At 41.9% G+C, this 17,051-nt stretch overlaps 1 protein-coding gene across 2 annotated transcripts in view; it reads left to right on the top strand.

The window, feature by feature from the left end:
- elp4 (elongator acetyltransferase complex subunit 4) overlaps positions 1-17,051 on the top strand; it is a 53,380-nt gene that overhangs the window by 29,207 nt on the left and 7,122 nt on the right. The window contains exon 10 of one of the 2 annotated variants that reach the window (XM_044347243.1): positions 8,564-8,661. The exons of the other annotated variant lie outside the window; for it this stretch is intronic. Within the exon in view, the coding sequence (XP_044203178.1) occupies positions 8,564-8,590 (27 nt within the window). The 3' untranslated portion in view covers positions 8,591-8,661. Of the gene's footprint in view, positions 1-8,563; positions 8,662-17,051 lie in introns of those variants that run through there. 2 annotated transcript variants of the gene reach the window in all.

Raw genomic sequence — 17,051 nt, forward strand, 5'->3', positions numbered from 1 at the left:
GTGTGTGTGTGTATGTATTTGTCTGTGTCGCTGCTCCGTATTTATCTAGTTATCCTGTTGTAATGTGAGTACAACACTGTTTAACTTGTCAAATGGGATTCTGTCCACTCTAGCATTTCATATTGTTTTCTAAAATGAAGTCTCTCCTTTTTCTTCCTCCTCAGTAGTTTGGCAGGCAACAAAATTGTGCATTCTTCATCATCTGACCAGTTTTTATAGATATGACCAGATACAGATCACTTATTGACAAATCCTTCTGTTTCTGTTGTCAGTACGACGTGCTGTTGCATTTTGACTCTTAGTGAAATCACCATTTTATACAGTGCAATCATGAAATCATGACTGAAATCATAAACATTATGTCATCAGTAACACCAAACTCCTTTACTGACATACCAAATATATGATCACAGAGAGATATTGCAGCGGCAGAAAGTTGGTTCCTTAACAATAGTTCAGTTCTCAGTCATGTCTGTGAAGATTGACAATCAAAAGTAAAGATTTTAAGAATCTTGTTTTTCCTGTTCTCACCACAAAGTGAGTCCAGAGTCCTTGAAAAGTTAACCCACACATGAGGAGATGGTCTTAATGTTAGGGGTCCATAATTTCTAGACTCCTCACAACAGAATATATATTATGTGCTTACTTCATCCATCAGTTTGCATCACAAAAAGAAGGCTTAGTGATGCTGGTTCTGTTTGACACTTAGCCTTTTTCTAAATGCTTTCTCTCTGTCAGCAATCCCTGAATGAGTCCTTGCTTGACGAAAACAAATTGGGTCTCTTGATCCTCTTTTTTTCTCTTTATCTTCAAGCACACCATAAAGGCATTTGTTTCAGCCAATCATGGGATCTACTTAACCCCTGCTACTGTGAATATGGTTGTATTTAAAAAGGATTCACCCAACAGTCAACACAGAGTTGTTTAAAGTGGTGTTGGCCATTGAGAGATGTTGGCTGGCAGCTGAATGTTGCTGCGCTCATGAATTTTATGAGGGCAAGTGTCCCTGTCCTTCAGAGTTCACAGGTGGCTATTGAAAGGCCTGGCCAGATGATGGAGGATAGTTAGGACACATATAGAGCCCTGAATAGACTTTAATTACGCTCTGTAGATGAGTCAGAGGGCCATTTGAAGGACAAGTCTGCACTTCAAAAGGCAAGTTAGAGGGCAAGGTGATGGCACCTTATCGAAAAGTTAGCGACCCTATCCATTAGTTGACGCATACGTGAGTCAGTGGTCTTGTTTTTATGCAGCAAAAATAGAACAACTTTGTTTGTGCATTTGTGAGTGTGTGTGCGCACTACCTAACACACATATACATGAATGTGTGAAGGTGGGGGAGGCTTTGGGTGGGAGAATACTCCAGTGTGTGGCTTAACCAAACTCTCCTTTTGTCCCTAACAATGATGAGTGATGATGAGTGACAGGGGTGTTAGGAGTGGGATCTGGGGAACAGAATGCGCCTAAGCAGTGCTCACCCAAACTCACACAAAAGGCAGCAAAAGGTCAAATCTGAGGCAAGCTTCTTATGTACTTGCATATAATATTTTATTAACCATTGTCGTGCATCACTTAAAATACCTAAAATACCAGTATTATTTTGATGCATTACACTCTTCGTGATTTTTAAAAACGGTTTTATAATTATTTTTGAAGAAGCGTTCTGTCAGTTGTTGGTTAAAGAAAAATGATTCTACTACTGGTAGTCTATCACACTGAGCTCCTGATATACCTCCTGCCTTTTCTTTGCCCTCATTTCAAACTTTAATAACATGACTTGCCGCAAGACGCTCTCTTTCTCTCTCAGCATCCTTCCCTTCTATTAACCCAACCAAAATACGTATCAGTATATCCCCTCTCTCTGAAGCAAGACGAAAACATGCACAGTTGTCCTTTTGTTACACAAAATCTATACATTCTGCTTAAACAGCCCAACTACACACACACATACACACACACACACACACACACACACACCCCTCCTCTCATCCCCCCCCACACACATTATGCCCTACTGCTAGCTAGGGATGAGGAGGACTTGCGTGCAAGTGTTTCCCAGGAGGCAATTGTAGACTGAGGGTTCTGAGGCCTGGGGATGGCTCTAGATGGCGGTTAGCGAGGAACCAGTATTTTTTTTTGCCTGCGCTCCTCCTTCCCCTCCCCCTTTCTGAGCTCAGGCAGTGATCGTAATGGGGGGTGACAGCTCACCTCTCCCTAGCGTGCCTACGGTCCTCAGAGCGTTAGACCCCCCCGCGTAACCCCACCACCACCCCCCAAGTCCCGGAAGGCCACAAAGGTTACTCCATATGTTAGTCTGAGGATTCTTATGAATCTTTTTTTTTTTTTTTCCCCTCAGACAAGTGTATTTACTATCGAGTCTAGAAAGATTTGTCAGAATCAAATCTAGGTGTACTTCTGTTTGATCCCCTCACGATTAATATATTTGTCCAGGATGGAGTCTCTTTCATTGTTTTATGTTTTTTTTTTTTTTTTGCTCTGTCATCCTCTGCCCCCTTGTTCTTCTGTATGAGTTGCGACTCAGTGGTGTGAAAAGATCCAGGGCCCGGAGTTTCACATCTATTAAAGGCTTCATGTTTGGAGAGGGAAGTGATCTGATGGCCTGATGTTCTACGCTCACTTACACAGACTGTTTGTATGGGGACGTCATGTACGCTCGCTTCATCGTCCCCTGTGAATGTGTGTGTGTGTGCATGCAAATGTGTGCGTATTTGTGTGTCTACATTTAGTATGCATTTAATCCTGACGATGTTTCCTTACGTGCCTTTGAAATTTTATAACAGTAGTTGTGTTTAAGTGTCCTGAGTATTATTTTTTAAATCACTTTTAGTTTATTTTATTTGACAAGAAGTAAAACTAACAGATACACCTGAGCTTAATTGCTAAGTTGAAAAAGTTTGAGGAAATGAAGTATTGTTTGCTTACTTGTAGGTGTGATGGGAATATTTTATATCAAAGTTTTCACTTCATTTACTCGTTAGAAATAACCTGCTTACCTTAACAAAACAAAAGATCTCAATGAGCATCCCTCCAGATAAATCTCAGGACATGGAAGTTAACAGCCTCCTTTGATGCACGTCCGAAAAAACACTGACATTCAGCTGTCATCGCTTGAGCTTTCAGCATCAACCAAAGTCTTGCAAGGAGACGGAAGATTTAATGCACAAGATTATAATTAAATCAGTACTGTGAATTTCTTGCACCTGTCGATATATTGCACATCTTTGTGTGTGTGTGTGTGTGTGTGTGTGTGTGTGTGTGTGTGTGTGTGTGTGTGTGTATGTGTGGGCACCTTCGAGTCGTCATAAGAGTGTCTTGGATAACTGGCTAGTGGAAATGTATAATGAGTAGTGTGGGTATTGAAAGGAGGGTTTGCGTGCTTAGATGGGCGAGGAATAGAGCACAAAAGCATGTGTAGTGGTGAATATTAGAGTAGCCAGAGTGTTAGCAAGGTCACTCTGCGTACAGAAAGAAGTGCTTTCCCTTCTGAAACTCACTCACTCTCCCTTTTTCTGTCTCCCTCTCACTTTGTTTTTTTTATTTTATTTTTGTTGGACTCGCTCCCTCTACTCCTCTTTTTTTAATCATAGTCAGCTTTTTCACAGTGTTGCTCTGTCTACGTTCAGGGCCATTTTTCCAACTTAACAGCCTTCGCATTCACCCTTTTCACCTCATTTGCTCCCAGACACGAAGTCAACTTGGCATCCTTTAAGATGGTGTCTGTTTAAAGATGTTGTAATCATTGTGAACATTCAAGCTAAACTCAATTGCTGAACCTCATTTGCCCTCCCTCCTCCCCAAAAAGAGAGATAGGCGATCTCATTTGGATGGACGGACAGAAGTGCACAGGCACAGCAGCACTGCTGTGGGAATCAATTTGCAAGGTTAGAATATGCGAGATAAGTGCCAAAGGGGGTGTGTGCAGCTTCCCGGCATCCTCTCCAAACACCCTGCAGGCTAAAGTGGAATCCCAGCCACGCCCCACATATCACCCCATGTGATGTTTGAGGACCCATCCTGCATCTACTGTACCCTACTACTGACACGCAACATTTGTTAGTCTTTTTTTTAACCTCACCAGCCCTCTATATTTTCTCTATGTACAAGTGCATCAACACTTCTAGCCTTAATGGCAGCCTACATATCAGAGAGGAGGCACTGGCCTGGTGTAATCTGACTTGTCTTAATTACAGGCAGTATCCAGTAATAGGCTGCTTCCATAGATATCAGCCATTAGAGCAGTGTCTCCGACAGGAGAGGCCTGATTGGCTATGAGGTAGGTGATAAAGAAGCCATGCCTCATTTACCTCCAATTTTTTTGTTCACACATCCCTGTATTAAAGTCAAGCGTGAAGATGGCAAAGGACTGTGTTAAACTGATTTATGTGCTCTCCTATGTGTTGGTAGCTAATCTGCTCCTCCTGATTGCATTGTCAGCAATCAGTGCTGCTGTACAAGTAAATGATTTCACCGGATGGAAGTTGTTTCAGCAAAGTTTTGAATGCCGAAGTTTTCATTAAATGCTCGCTTTTAAATTGATATGAATAGTACATTCCTCTGTTGCCAGCTTACAGGACCCTGCCCAGGCTTCAGGCTTGCCTGTGTGGTTTCAGCTCCAAAACCTCAAACCAGCAGCTCTTGTCAGCTAATTGGACCAAACCACAACAAGTGTCCTTAAATAGACTTTACAAACTTGAACAAGAAGTTCTTCATTCAGGAAGCTTTTATTGTTCCCTCAACTCTCTGTACTTGACTGCTTTTCTTCCTTCCCCACAAGTATACACACGCCCTCTGACTGACTCATAACAGCGCTGTCCTTTAGGGTGAGCTTGGATGCTATAATGTACACTGATGTAAACGATGACCAGAAGGATATTGATGATGCATTCACAAATGTTCCATCTCACTCATTCACTTTACCTTTGTTAGCACCAGAGCAGCATGTGACCTGATGGCATGATATGTTTGAGTAATTCCACAGATCGCTTCACCATCCATTTCATATGCCATAAAACAAAGTGAAACCATTAAAGATAATATACCCATTATTAGTATGGAAATTAGAAATGGAATGCCATAGAGTACTGAAAGCTTGTCACTTGAGTGACAGTTAAAGACACTCCTGGTTCAGTGCACTGTATTTAAGATATGTTTGATGTTTTTCAAACTCCATATTTGGCACATTATCCTCGGGTGGCAGCTCACACCTTGTTGGTATTTAAGACAGATTTCAACGAATATTACTGGATTGTGGTGGCGGTTGCATTTAAGGGTGCAGCTCACTCATAACAGGGAGGTGTCGTCTGCTGACAGATCACTGTCTGGATGAGAGAGCACAGCAGCATCCCACCTCATTACCGTAGCAACACACTAACCGAGGGACCGACACACTGCTCGCTGTGATTAAGATGTAAATTTCCTCTAATTGGAATGTAAATTCATACATTTATATGAAGACGTCAGCTGTCAGATTGCAATATTGTGTCCTTTTTTCTCCCTCTCCCCTGTTCCCTAGGCAGGGACTAGGTGCCTGTAATCTGTATCATACTCCCGCAGCCCATCCTGGGATTTGCCGTTTGTTTAATGGCAGGCCCATTGTCTTTCATCCAGCCCATCATTGTAATGCTTCCCATTCATGTTTCTGTGTTTTGTTGCAGTCTGATTTGCTCTCGCTACCTGTGTTTGTTTCCCCATGCATGGCTGAGCCGTCAGGGCTTTGGGGACAGGGAGGGACTTTGAGACGGGACTGGGGTCATTGGGTGGCCGTATTTTGTGTGTGCATCGATTACTTCTGCTGAATGTTCCTCAATGCAAATAAGTCTGCCACTTTGAGAGGAAGCACATGTATCTGAAGTAATTAATTTTACCCTTGAATGCCAGCTGTGGTGTTGGTGTGACGTGTTCCAAATTGAGCTTTCTCACCAAAAAGGTGTTAATTTAGGGATTTGGCAGATGAAGTAAGTGTGTTTGCCAATGTATATGGCCCATATAAATGGGATGCGTCGTTTTTGTCCCTGCTAATTCTGAGATTGTGTTATCATGTGGTATTGTGTGATTACATTGTGATATGGGACATTGAGACTGTCACTTTTAAATTGACACCATACAAAATACTTACTGTAAATGTTTCTTGATCGGGGAAGGATTTTATTGTTCCTGGGTCTCGTCAGTGTCATCTGTAAGATCAGATGATAAAATTCTTACATAATTCATCTAAATGAGTATTTTAAAACTACCCTTTAAAATGACCTTTTGTGTGCATGTTTTCCAAATAAAAAGCACCTAGTTAGCAAACTGGGTAGCACTCCACTGCTTACAATAATAGACACTGTACAGCTCTACAAACAGACGTAGTTTGCAAACCAGGCAGAGTGTTATCATTGCATTTGAGAATGAATAAAAAAACACCAAACACATTGAACAATTCTGAACATTTCTACTACTGATTGGGAGAAAATAGAGGGCAATGAAACAAAAAAAACAACATATAACATATAAACATATTTAGGATGCTTTATGCTTACAGTTCAAACACTTAAGTAGGCTTTAGAAAGGATACTAATCCTACCTTCACACAACAACCTTTACCGATACCCATCTGAACAGGTCATGCTCCTAAACTGATCCTCATGAGCAAACAAACAATAACAAAATGTTGTACCTCCATACTCATGCAGAAATAAACGAAAAGTCATGTGTATAAGGAGGTGAAGGAGAGGTAAGAATGTAGTCATTATTTTGCGGGGCTGTCCTCCATCTTTCCCTATTGGCACCACTAATGTTATTTACATTAGACCACCAGTGTAGATTCAAGATCAATCTTGCGTTGAAGTGATGTAAAAGTCACATGTATAGCAAAACTTGTGATGTTACCGTTCATATTGAAGTCACATTGCTGTAAGTCTGATATGCATTCAGGTTAAAAACAGCACTGCTTAAAAAATGGAAGGGGCTGAGTTGGTGATGCTTCAGGTAAAGAGGAGACAATGAAAGTTATTTAATTAAGTTAGTTTGCACAGCATACTGCACAGTGAGCAGAATATTAAGGACTATTAAACCGCAGCCACATTAGTATCACATATCTTAATGGTTTCCGAGCTTCAGTCACTTGAACTTTCAATTCACAAACCACAAACACGTGGTTGTGAGTTTGTGAAATCACTTCCAGTTGTTGTGCAAAAGACAGAACTGACTGGCGTGCCAGATCCTACCCAATGAACATGTTTTGATGAGTACAAACAAAAGCAGGACGATTTCTTTTTGTTTGTATATTTGTGGATTGCACAGATCATCAAGCATCTCTGGGTGTGTCCTCAAGGATCCTGCATATCTCCTGTACATTCCTCTCAGGCACAGGTAGTGTGTGAAATCTCACAGGTCACGCAAACCTTTCTATACAAGAGTTTCAGATGCTGGAGCTCGTTGTTGGCGTGTTTCCCAGGGCATTTCCTCCATTTTTCACACGCTCTGTGTTTGTGCTGATATATTGAAATGTGTGCTCATATGTATGTGTGTGTGTGTGCCTTACAGACCTTAATCATATAAAAACATAAACCTTAAAGACAATGTGATGTGTTCACAGTATATCAGTGTGCATGAAGGGTGTTGCAGGATTTGACAACAGCATGTGTAGGTGTTACAGGGAGCAGGAAATTAAAAACCTTTGGAGCTCCCAAGAGGAACCTCCAGGCCCCCTCAAGCAGGGAAGAAGAAGAGAAATACTCAAAGGGGCCATTATATTTTTAGGTACAGCTGCAGGGCATACGAGGTGAATTTGTGTGAAAGACACAGTGGTTATTGAAAGGCCAAAAAATCTTTTCACAAACCACGCAATGAGTGTTGTGTTTGCATACGGCTGGGCCTAGAATTCCCATGCCTCCTGATTCCAGCTGAGGGTTGAGCTGTACACTAGGAATCCTGACTATGTTGCCACAGCATGTCGACACTACTCCACCCACCTGTGGCACCAGACCTACGCGGCATGCCCTTCCTCAATTAGCCCTCCGTCAGGAAGGAATCTTAATAAACCTGCTCCTTTCACTTCTATTCCATCCATCACCTTCTGTTTATTACACTGAATCAACGGCGTGGAAAACTGACACGTTTCCCAGCCGTTGTTTCTGATAACCAGGAATCTGCCTCTGGTCAGGTGAACTGGCCGGCTCTGATCATGTGGGTTATTTTCAAGTTTGGGATGTGCTTGTAGCCTTTTAGGGATTACATGCTGATACACCCCCCCCCCCCCCCCCCCCCCCCCACCATACAGCACCCATTGCCTCACAGATCCACCTATCACCTGATTGTTCAGGTGTTAGAGGAGGAAATGAATCATTCTCCTGTTTTGCCTTTGGGTGCTATAAAAAATAGTTCACTTATTGTACAAGTTGCTTCTTAATTGGGGTTTAGAAATGTGTAATTAATGACTTTCATCATTTTAATCTTTGTAAAATATTATCAGTGATGATAATATTTGATAAAGAATGTCACTTAACTAACCAGGCTTGGCTCATCATGATCCAGACTCAACTCTCTCCTTCCTTTGTAGGACCATAGACACTGTACAGACACATGAGAGGAGTGGTAGGAAGGAACTGGGGCAGAGCGAGAGACAGTCAGAGAGACAGTCAGAGAAAGAGAAAGAGACCATTTTGTCCCCCAGGTATGACAGAGTAACTCATGCAGAAAGATCCCACATGGAGGGAGGTGGGAGCGAGAGGGGGGGGTTGAAGGAGCTCTTGGCTTCCTCTCCTCGCTTATGAAAACACATCTGTCTTCTTTTCTCTGCCACACACCTTTTCTGCATCCTTCGCTCACCTTCTCACTCCTGTAACAGAAACTTTGAACTGTTGACTGTTCAAACACTTTTCTCATATTTTGGGGCAGCCAGAAACTGTATTCCTTCCGAGTGTTTCTTGTCACATTTCATGCCACCTGCCATATTTTGTCAAACTTTCTAGGGATCGAGCTCTTTGGCCGCGAGCGCTGGTTCATTCTCTTTTTAGCCAATGTTCTTTGGCCTTCGGACACACTGCTGTTACCGTTACCCCAAGCGGTCCGTCTTACATGCAAATATGTGTCGGCTCAACAGTGATCACCATTTTAGTCCACGGCAGAGCTATCTCATGGCTGCATGCATTAAAACAATTAAACTTTTCCCCTCCCCCGCCACAACAATCATTTGCGGATGTGTTGGGTGAAATTTAGCAAGAAATTATCATTTTCTGAATCACTTCACTCTGCTTGCTCGGTGTTTGTTTCATTCTTTCTCTTTCTCCGTTTTGTCTTTGAGCTCTTTAAAAGACTTGGAGCCCCCTGCATGTTCTTCTTTTTGCTTCCTTTCTCTGTACTTTTTTTTTTTTCATCATTATCCAACAGCACTTTTCTGTGCGTGCAAATGCTTTCTGAACGGCGTCCTTTCTTCCCTTTCAGGCTGGATGTCATTGTTGCTGCCTGTGGGCTGGGTGTATTTATTTAGGGGTAATTGGTGTGTGGATGAGTGAGGTAATGAGGTGCATCCACACTTGGCTGCTCCCCTCCCTGAGAGCCTGAGACAGACGTAGCCTAGCTGGGCTTCGGCTTGAGCTGTACCACACTGCTGTCTCCTCCACACAAGCCAGAATGGCTCTTTCATACCCAGGTGGACAAACACAATCACTGGGGCTGATACCTCAATGAGGCGTCTGCAGTTTGAAGTGGTATGTGTGTATACGCGTGCATGAGTCCATGTGCTCGCATGTGTGTATTCATGTGCATGTATTTGTGGGTGGAGAGGGGGAAAAAAACACCGCTTGGTTGTTTGCCTGTGTCTGTCTTGAGTCCTTGTTTGTCTTGCGGCTTGTGTTTGTATAAGTGATTTTCCCTGTGTGTTTGCAAGTGCATGTATATCAGGCTGAGTGGGTGTTCAATGGAGCTCAAGGAGGACCTTTGGCTCTCATAGCCCCCTGCCAACCTCAAACTGCCCCTAATGTCCTGCAGAGTTACCTAATGATTTCACTTACACCTCCCTTATCTGTCTGGCCCGTGTGGCAGCAACCGTCTGACGCTTCAGCCTTTACATGCCATTTGCTGCCTCATATCCTGTGAAATTCAATTGCACAGCACCAACTGTAGCCAGAGTAGGGGGATCTCCCTCTCTCTCTCTCTCTCTCTCTCTCTCTCTCTCTCTCTCTCTCTCTCTCCCTCCCTCTCTCTCCTTGCTCTCTCTCCCTCTGTCCATATTTGTAAATACAAACGTAAACAGTTCTACCATCATCACACTTTTTTTCCACATTATCTCAGAGCAACCTTGCGTTTTAGTGTTTTAGCACTCTAAAGTGACACTTCACTTCGCCACAGCGTGACAAATTCTGAATGAGCCGTAGAAGTTTTAAACCAGAAAGCTCGGATGTTTGAGGCTGCCCACAGGTGTTCGCTAGATAATATTATGCATAGATTGTTTTGTTGTTATCAGGGTAATTGGTGTAGACCTGCCAGCCTTTGATAGACACACAATTACTGTATGTGATGCATAAGTGGACTCATTTTAGGGCAGGATTTTGAGTTGCTAATGGTGCATTATTCAGCTTTTGGTCTGTCCCCAAAAGTGCTGGGCCAAATCAAACACGCCGCTCCAGGGTAATTGAGGCCCACTCCGCACCCCCTGCAGTGAGCAAGGCAGAACTGTAATCCCCTGACAACTCTGACTTGGCCCCAATCTGGCAGGCCGCCCATTTCCCAGCAAAACGCCTAACTCGGCACCGGGAAGAATGAAGAAGCTGATAGTCACATTTGGAGCGCTTTCCAAATTTGTTATTCTTTTCAACTCGCCAGCCCTCTGTCGCCATCTCCGAACTTACCCTTACTTTTTTATTTTAAACTATAGTTAATACAACATAATTGGACAGTAATTACACACCATCAAACTAATATCCTTACTCATTAGTCTCCTCAAGGTTTTGTGGTTTTATGATCAAAGGTTTTTGACAAATACATCTAATCACCGAAAAACTTTCCCTTGTCTTTTAAAACAATTTTGCCTTACAGGTTTCCAGAAGCTCTACCACAAAATCAAAGGCTACAGTAATTACAGAAATTTTCAGCTAAATTTTGAAATGAATTTTGGACTGAAATCCAACCATTCTGTTCATTTTGTCAGATGTAGTTCTATGAAATTAAAAAAGAAAAAGATTCTCATCATTGTTTTGATTGATAGTGACTTCAGAGTTTTTTTTTTACCTCACTAATGAACCTGCATGTTACCTGCACATGCACTCTGTTTAGGCATATAATACACTCCTGCTCCAGTTGGCTCAAGGCTGCCCATGATTCCAAAACATCGGAGTTGTGATGATGAAAAATTTTGCATAACCAGTTCTTCTTTTGTGTAGTTTTGCATATACTGTTAAAGGCAGTAGAATTTTGCCAAAAATAATAACCCAAATTATTTTATTGTATTTAATGTTCCATGCTTGCACCTTCAGGGAAAATCAAAGTATTAAAAAATATCTAATGTGACAAAAGTCTTCATCAGGCATTTGACATTAAATATCACATTTTATAACAGCTCTTGTGATGGAAACTCAACATTCTTAATTTTGTTGTAACAAATCTTTAATGGAGAAATTAAAGCTAGTGTCTTTTCCTTTCACTTATCTGCACACATTTTGCTATTGTTTTGAAAATCCGAACATTGTCTGCAGTGCCACCTCTTATAGGGGTCATTTGCAGAGAGGGTATCACATGCATTTAACACTGTCTCTCTGATTTTTAAGTTTAGCATGCATTCTCCCCAGGCCCTGGCTCACTGTTTTAATGGCTTTAGTAATGCGTCACAATTAACACTCAGCCAGCGCTCTAGGTTAGGTAATGGCTGGTGTGTTTCAGGCTAAATTAGAAAACACAAAACAAGAATCCCCATCACCCACGGTGCTTCTAGGACCTAGGGGTAATGGGGAAAATGGAAGGTGGTGAATTTTTTGACAGGGCAGCCGAGGTGATGTCTCATTCCCTCTGACATCTTGAACACCCTAAAGGTGGCTTTGCCAACAGTCTACCCAGGAAGCACCTCACCTAGCTGTGGCTAAATTTACACAACCACCTGCCCACAGGGGAGTGTTCTGGAGATGAGAGCAGAGGTAGAGGTGGGGTGGGGGTGGAGGGCAAATAGGATGAGAGAGAAGGAGGAGGTAGGAGACTGAAGTGTGTCTGTGTGTCAGTGGTTAAATTCATATTACACAAGTAACTACATTAATTGCTAATATTCAACTTAGATTTTTTATCCAACACATTTTGCTGTGTCATAATGTATATTAACTATTTTGTGCCTCTTGACTTGCTCTTCCTTTTTTGCATGTTCCTCTATAGTGCTGTAAATTTGCAAAGGGGAGACAGTGAATAGGTCAGATTTGGGTTAAGGGTTCAGTAGATTAGTGTAACGAAGCATTTCAACCTCCAACAATTCCAGTACATGTCCAGTACAAGTGAAAGCACATCAGCCTTCCTCTTATACCAGTCCACTGTGTAACTGTGAAAGAGGTGACCATCATTTCAGAGTGTCACAGATGTGAGTGGATGTGAAGGTTTATATATATATATATATTGACATATCCAGGGCCTTTATATTTTTTCATTCCATGACCTTTTAATTTTACGTGACTTGGTGTATGTATGGGCTGTTGACTGTTTATGTGAAAAGGTTGTTGCAGCTGTTATGCTGTTGGTGTATTAAACACCACATACACTTGTGTCCAGTTTATTAGGTACACCTAACTAAAACTAATGCAGTCTAATAAAACAGCCCCGCAATAACGTCAAAAAAGGTATAATGTTCTGCTTTTGTTGAAATAGCTTTGTAATTTTTTCAAATTTCTGATCATTTTGGAGGCTGTAGTTTGTGATGCTGTTGAATTGTATTAATTTAAACTGACAGAAGTTGTGTGTGTTTGTGTGCGTGTTTGTGTTTGTGTTTGTGTGTATGTGTGTATACACACTTTCATTCACTTGAATGAGAAAGTGTGTCCAAAATTTTTGACTGGTACTGTATACATTTTATCCAGCCCATTTATCATCAGTTATTGAGTGGGAAAACACCTCTCAGCATATAACAATACAATTCAACAGCACCACAAACTACAGCCTCCAAAATTACTGTTGAGTTGAATTAACACCTCTGTAAAACAAGCCCAACAAAAACTGGACATTATAACCTTGATTAAGGTAGGATTTATTGCAGGCTGTTGTATTAGACTGCATTCATTTTAGCTAGGTATACCTACTATACTGGCAACTGAGTGTATATTGCCAATTATTTTCTATATCGCCACATTAAATTTTGCCCTTTAAAACTGTATATTCATGCTTTTTATAAATTTACTCAAAGGCTGCCTATATTGAAGCTCTCAAGATGGACAGTCGAATAGAATGGTAACAATTCTAGATGCTCCCGAGTGGCAGAGTTCAGGCGTTTTGCCTGTGGGCTGATGTGGAGTGAATGGCCTTAGAGGCTCTAGGCTGGTCTATGTGTGGCCCGGCTGGTCCAAGTCAGCAGTAATGACTGGCTTTGGCCAGCATGCCTGTTAATGTGAATGGGGTTACTCTGGGCAACACCTTTTCAGCTGGGTCCTATGAAGTCCCCAGTATGGTGGTCTTTGTCCGCACAAGGGCTGTCCTCTCAGCAAAAAGGGTTCCTTTTTTGTGAGGACTATCAACTGGTGATGGATTATACCCACCCCCCTTTATTCATCCGGGCAGACAAACAGACACGGATGCATGCAAACATACATACACTCTCACACATGCGGGCACCCACAAAGACACCGAAAGTGTTACAAGCACATCAGCACATTATCTTACACAAATGTGTCATAGATAGTTAAGATGCACACATGCAGATGCAGTCACCTTTCTTATATAGTCACAACATCAAATGCTTTCACTTTTCATTTACTGTCTCCTTCACATCACTTAGACATGAATGTGAATTTTCTTTCCGAGAAAGTGTAGTTTCTTCTTCTTACCGTCTTGTTAAAATTATTACATAGTTTCTGTCTACTTTCCTTTCTTATATATATATATATGTATATATACATACATACATACATACATACATACATACATATATATATATATATATATATATATATATATATATATATATATATATATATATATATAGCATCCAAGTTATCTGTTGCACATCATTGCTTGCGTAGGTCCTGAAGATTTCAAGTGGGTGAACTTGAGTACATGAGCCTGCACAGGCAGTTCCCAGTGAAAAGCATTAACAGGTGTGCTTTGGCACAAATGTATCTCTGTTCTAATATCTGTTCCATCCCCTTTACTGAGTTAAAGGTTCTATATGGAAGAATCAGCAATTCCTTCTCATTAATGACACCGGTGGCAGTTAAGTGAGCTGCAGTCAGCATCCTGTTGCTTGCGCTTGCATGCATGCTCGCACACCGTCAGTGCCAGCAACCACCAACACGAGACTATTGCAGGTGATGCCTTTTTCCTCACTTACACTTCTCGTAATAACATAAAAGATCTTTAAAGTTGTGTTGCACCATTCCTCAGCAAAGCATCTCTTACTCACTGTCAGTCAGCCCCTCAGCCCCCGCTGTACGTACACATGCTCGCTCACACAAAACACACACACAGACCAAACACAGAGAGGCTCCTGCTGTGCTGTGGCCACTGGCCGGTAGTGATGTGCGGGTCAAGGTTTTTTAATCCGCACCCACCCAACCTGCTATGAGAGCCAATCCGCACCGTCCAACCTGCAAAAATATGCGTTAATCAGCCACTCAAACCCGACTCACAAACCACCAACTTTGTTTACCAACCTTGTTTACGAAACACCGGTAGGCTTAGCAAGGAACAACGCGCTGCAGTTTTGTTGTGAAATGTGTGGTGGTCACCGGAGGCAGCTAGCTATCTAAACCCCCCCAAAAAACAAAGGTATTGTAGCCAGAAACAGTGATAGCATGGTTAGGCAGCTAGCCACCAGCCAACCTGGTGGGTAACAGAACTGGAGAGCTAAAATCTGCAGGGTGTTTCTAGTCTGATAAGTTAGCACAGTTTTTGTTGTGGTGGGTGCCAGTCGTTTGTTGACATTAGTGGGAGAGAGGCAAGGCACTCGAGAGCGCAAAAAATGTCACATCCTTGGGATTTTTGTAGAAAAACCAGCCCAAGTCCTTCACATAGAAATCAGTCCACAGGCTGTTACAGGCAATCGCGAAAGTCAGGGGAGGTCTCATTTTTTAAGTTGCGTTACAACCCGTTCACTCGTTGGCAATAAAAAATGATTAATACATGAAAATTGCTTCAACAAGTCCTCTCAAATTAAAAGACCATATAGGTCATACATGCACAGCAGAACGACCCATTGGAGCACAATATGCCGCTTTCCAAAACCATTACAAACCACTGTTAAAAAATAATGATTTTTTATGATGTTACAACACTGTGGTTAAGGTCTGGTTAGGTTTAGGCTTGGGAGGACAGGCTCCAATTCCTACATATAGAACTTTTAAAGAGATGAAATATCTGCTGCCTTTTTTGTCTGCCCCTTATGTCATCAAGCAAGGAAAAAAACAGACTGCTATGTCTTCCATTTGGGGCTGTACAATGCAATAAAAAACTAGGTGCAGGACAGTTACCAGTAAACAAGCGGCTGGATCAGGTTTAGACCTGTGATGAGAGCTCTAAAGCCATCATGTCCGACACTTGAAATATAATTAAAACAGTGGATAATATGGTGTCATAATCTTGTGGCTCTCTTACTCTTCCCAGTTCTGATGTGTTCCATTCAGTCCTGGTCTTCTGCTTGCACAACAACAGACTATTCGTCTGTGAGAATGATCACCCCCACCCCTCCCAAGGGGTCAGCCACTTAGCCAGGATGACACAGTAACCTCCAGACGACCTTTCGCTTTGCCAAATGTTATGCCTGTAAACTGTGTGAACTCATCACAGTGCAAAAGACAAGAGAGAAATAGGGTTTTCTGTTGGAGGGACGACTGGGTTTAGGAAAGCCTGGTTGTACAAGCTTGCTTTGTGCGCTCATGTTGTACCTCTGTGTGACACATGCATAGGCAAGTGGCAGTGTATGTCTGTCTGTCTGTTTTTGTACATGGGTGTATGCACTTGTAGACTGAGTGCAACACAGAAAAAAACATGAATAATACATGATAAAATATCCCTGGTAATGCTCTGGCTTTTATTTTTTGGTGACTGATGTAAAAGAGACAGTTGGGACAGGGATTGTAAAGAAATAGTTTGACATTCTGAGATATACACATATTTGCTTTTTGTTTTGTTGTTACCATAAGGTTGATAGGCAACGAGTGGTGACTCCAGGAAGTCACTGCATTCTGCAAATAACTCCACGTAAAACTACAGCTTGTTGTTTTTATACTTCAGTTTTGTATGGATGAATAAAACAAGATATATGATGTTAATTAATGAACTTTGGAGGTGCTTGTAAGTGCATTTTGTTACCTGGCTAGTTGCTTCCCCCTGTTTCCATTCTTTATGCAAAGCTAAACTAAGTTTCCTGGCTTCATATTTACTGTACATACTAGGGTGGGGCTGATGGGCGATGCCATCGTCCATCGCCGATGGGTTACAGTCATCGAACGCTGAGCCTCTACCATCGTAACATCATGATTTAAAAGTCCCCCCATCGTCTGTCCATCTTTTGTGTAGATAGAATTACTCTTATTGGTTTTTTACTCACAAAGCTTTTTTTGCAATTATAGTAACGCAACAAGTGTAGTTAGTTGTCGTCAAGTCGACCTGGTTCACTGTCTCTCCTCTGCTCCACTGAGAGGACACGCACTCACACATGGAGTGCTCAGCCCCGCCCATAGTGAAACAGTAAGAGGGGAGAAACTTAGCGCGACCATAATTGACAGCAAAATGCAGTAGACACTTTGAGCTGAAATGAAAAGAGTGGACATAAATTAGGTAAATAACATAAATAAACAGTGTCTACTGTGTTTTGCATTTTGCTGTCAATGATCTGTCTGAGACGGTGAACCACGTGAAGTACTCGT

This window comes from Thunnus albacares, chromosome 1 (genome assembly GCF_914725855.1).
Source record: "Thunnus albacares chromosome 1, fThuAlb1.1, whole genome shotgun sequence".
Taxonomy (NCBI): domain Eukaryota; kingdom Metazoa; phylum Chordata; class Actinopteri; order Scombriformes; family Scombridae; genus Thunnus; species Thunnus albacares.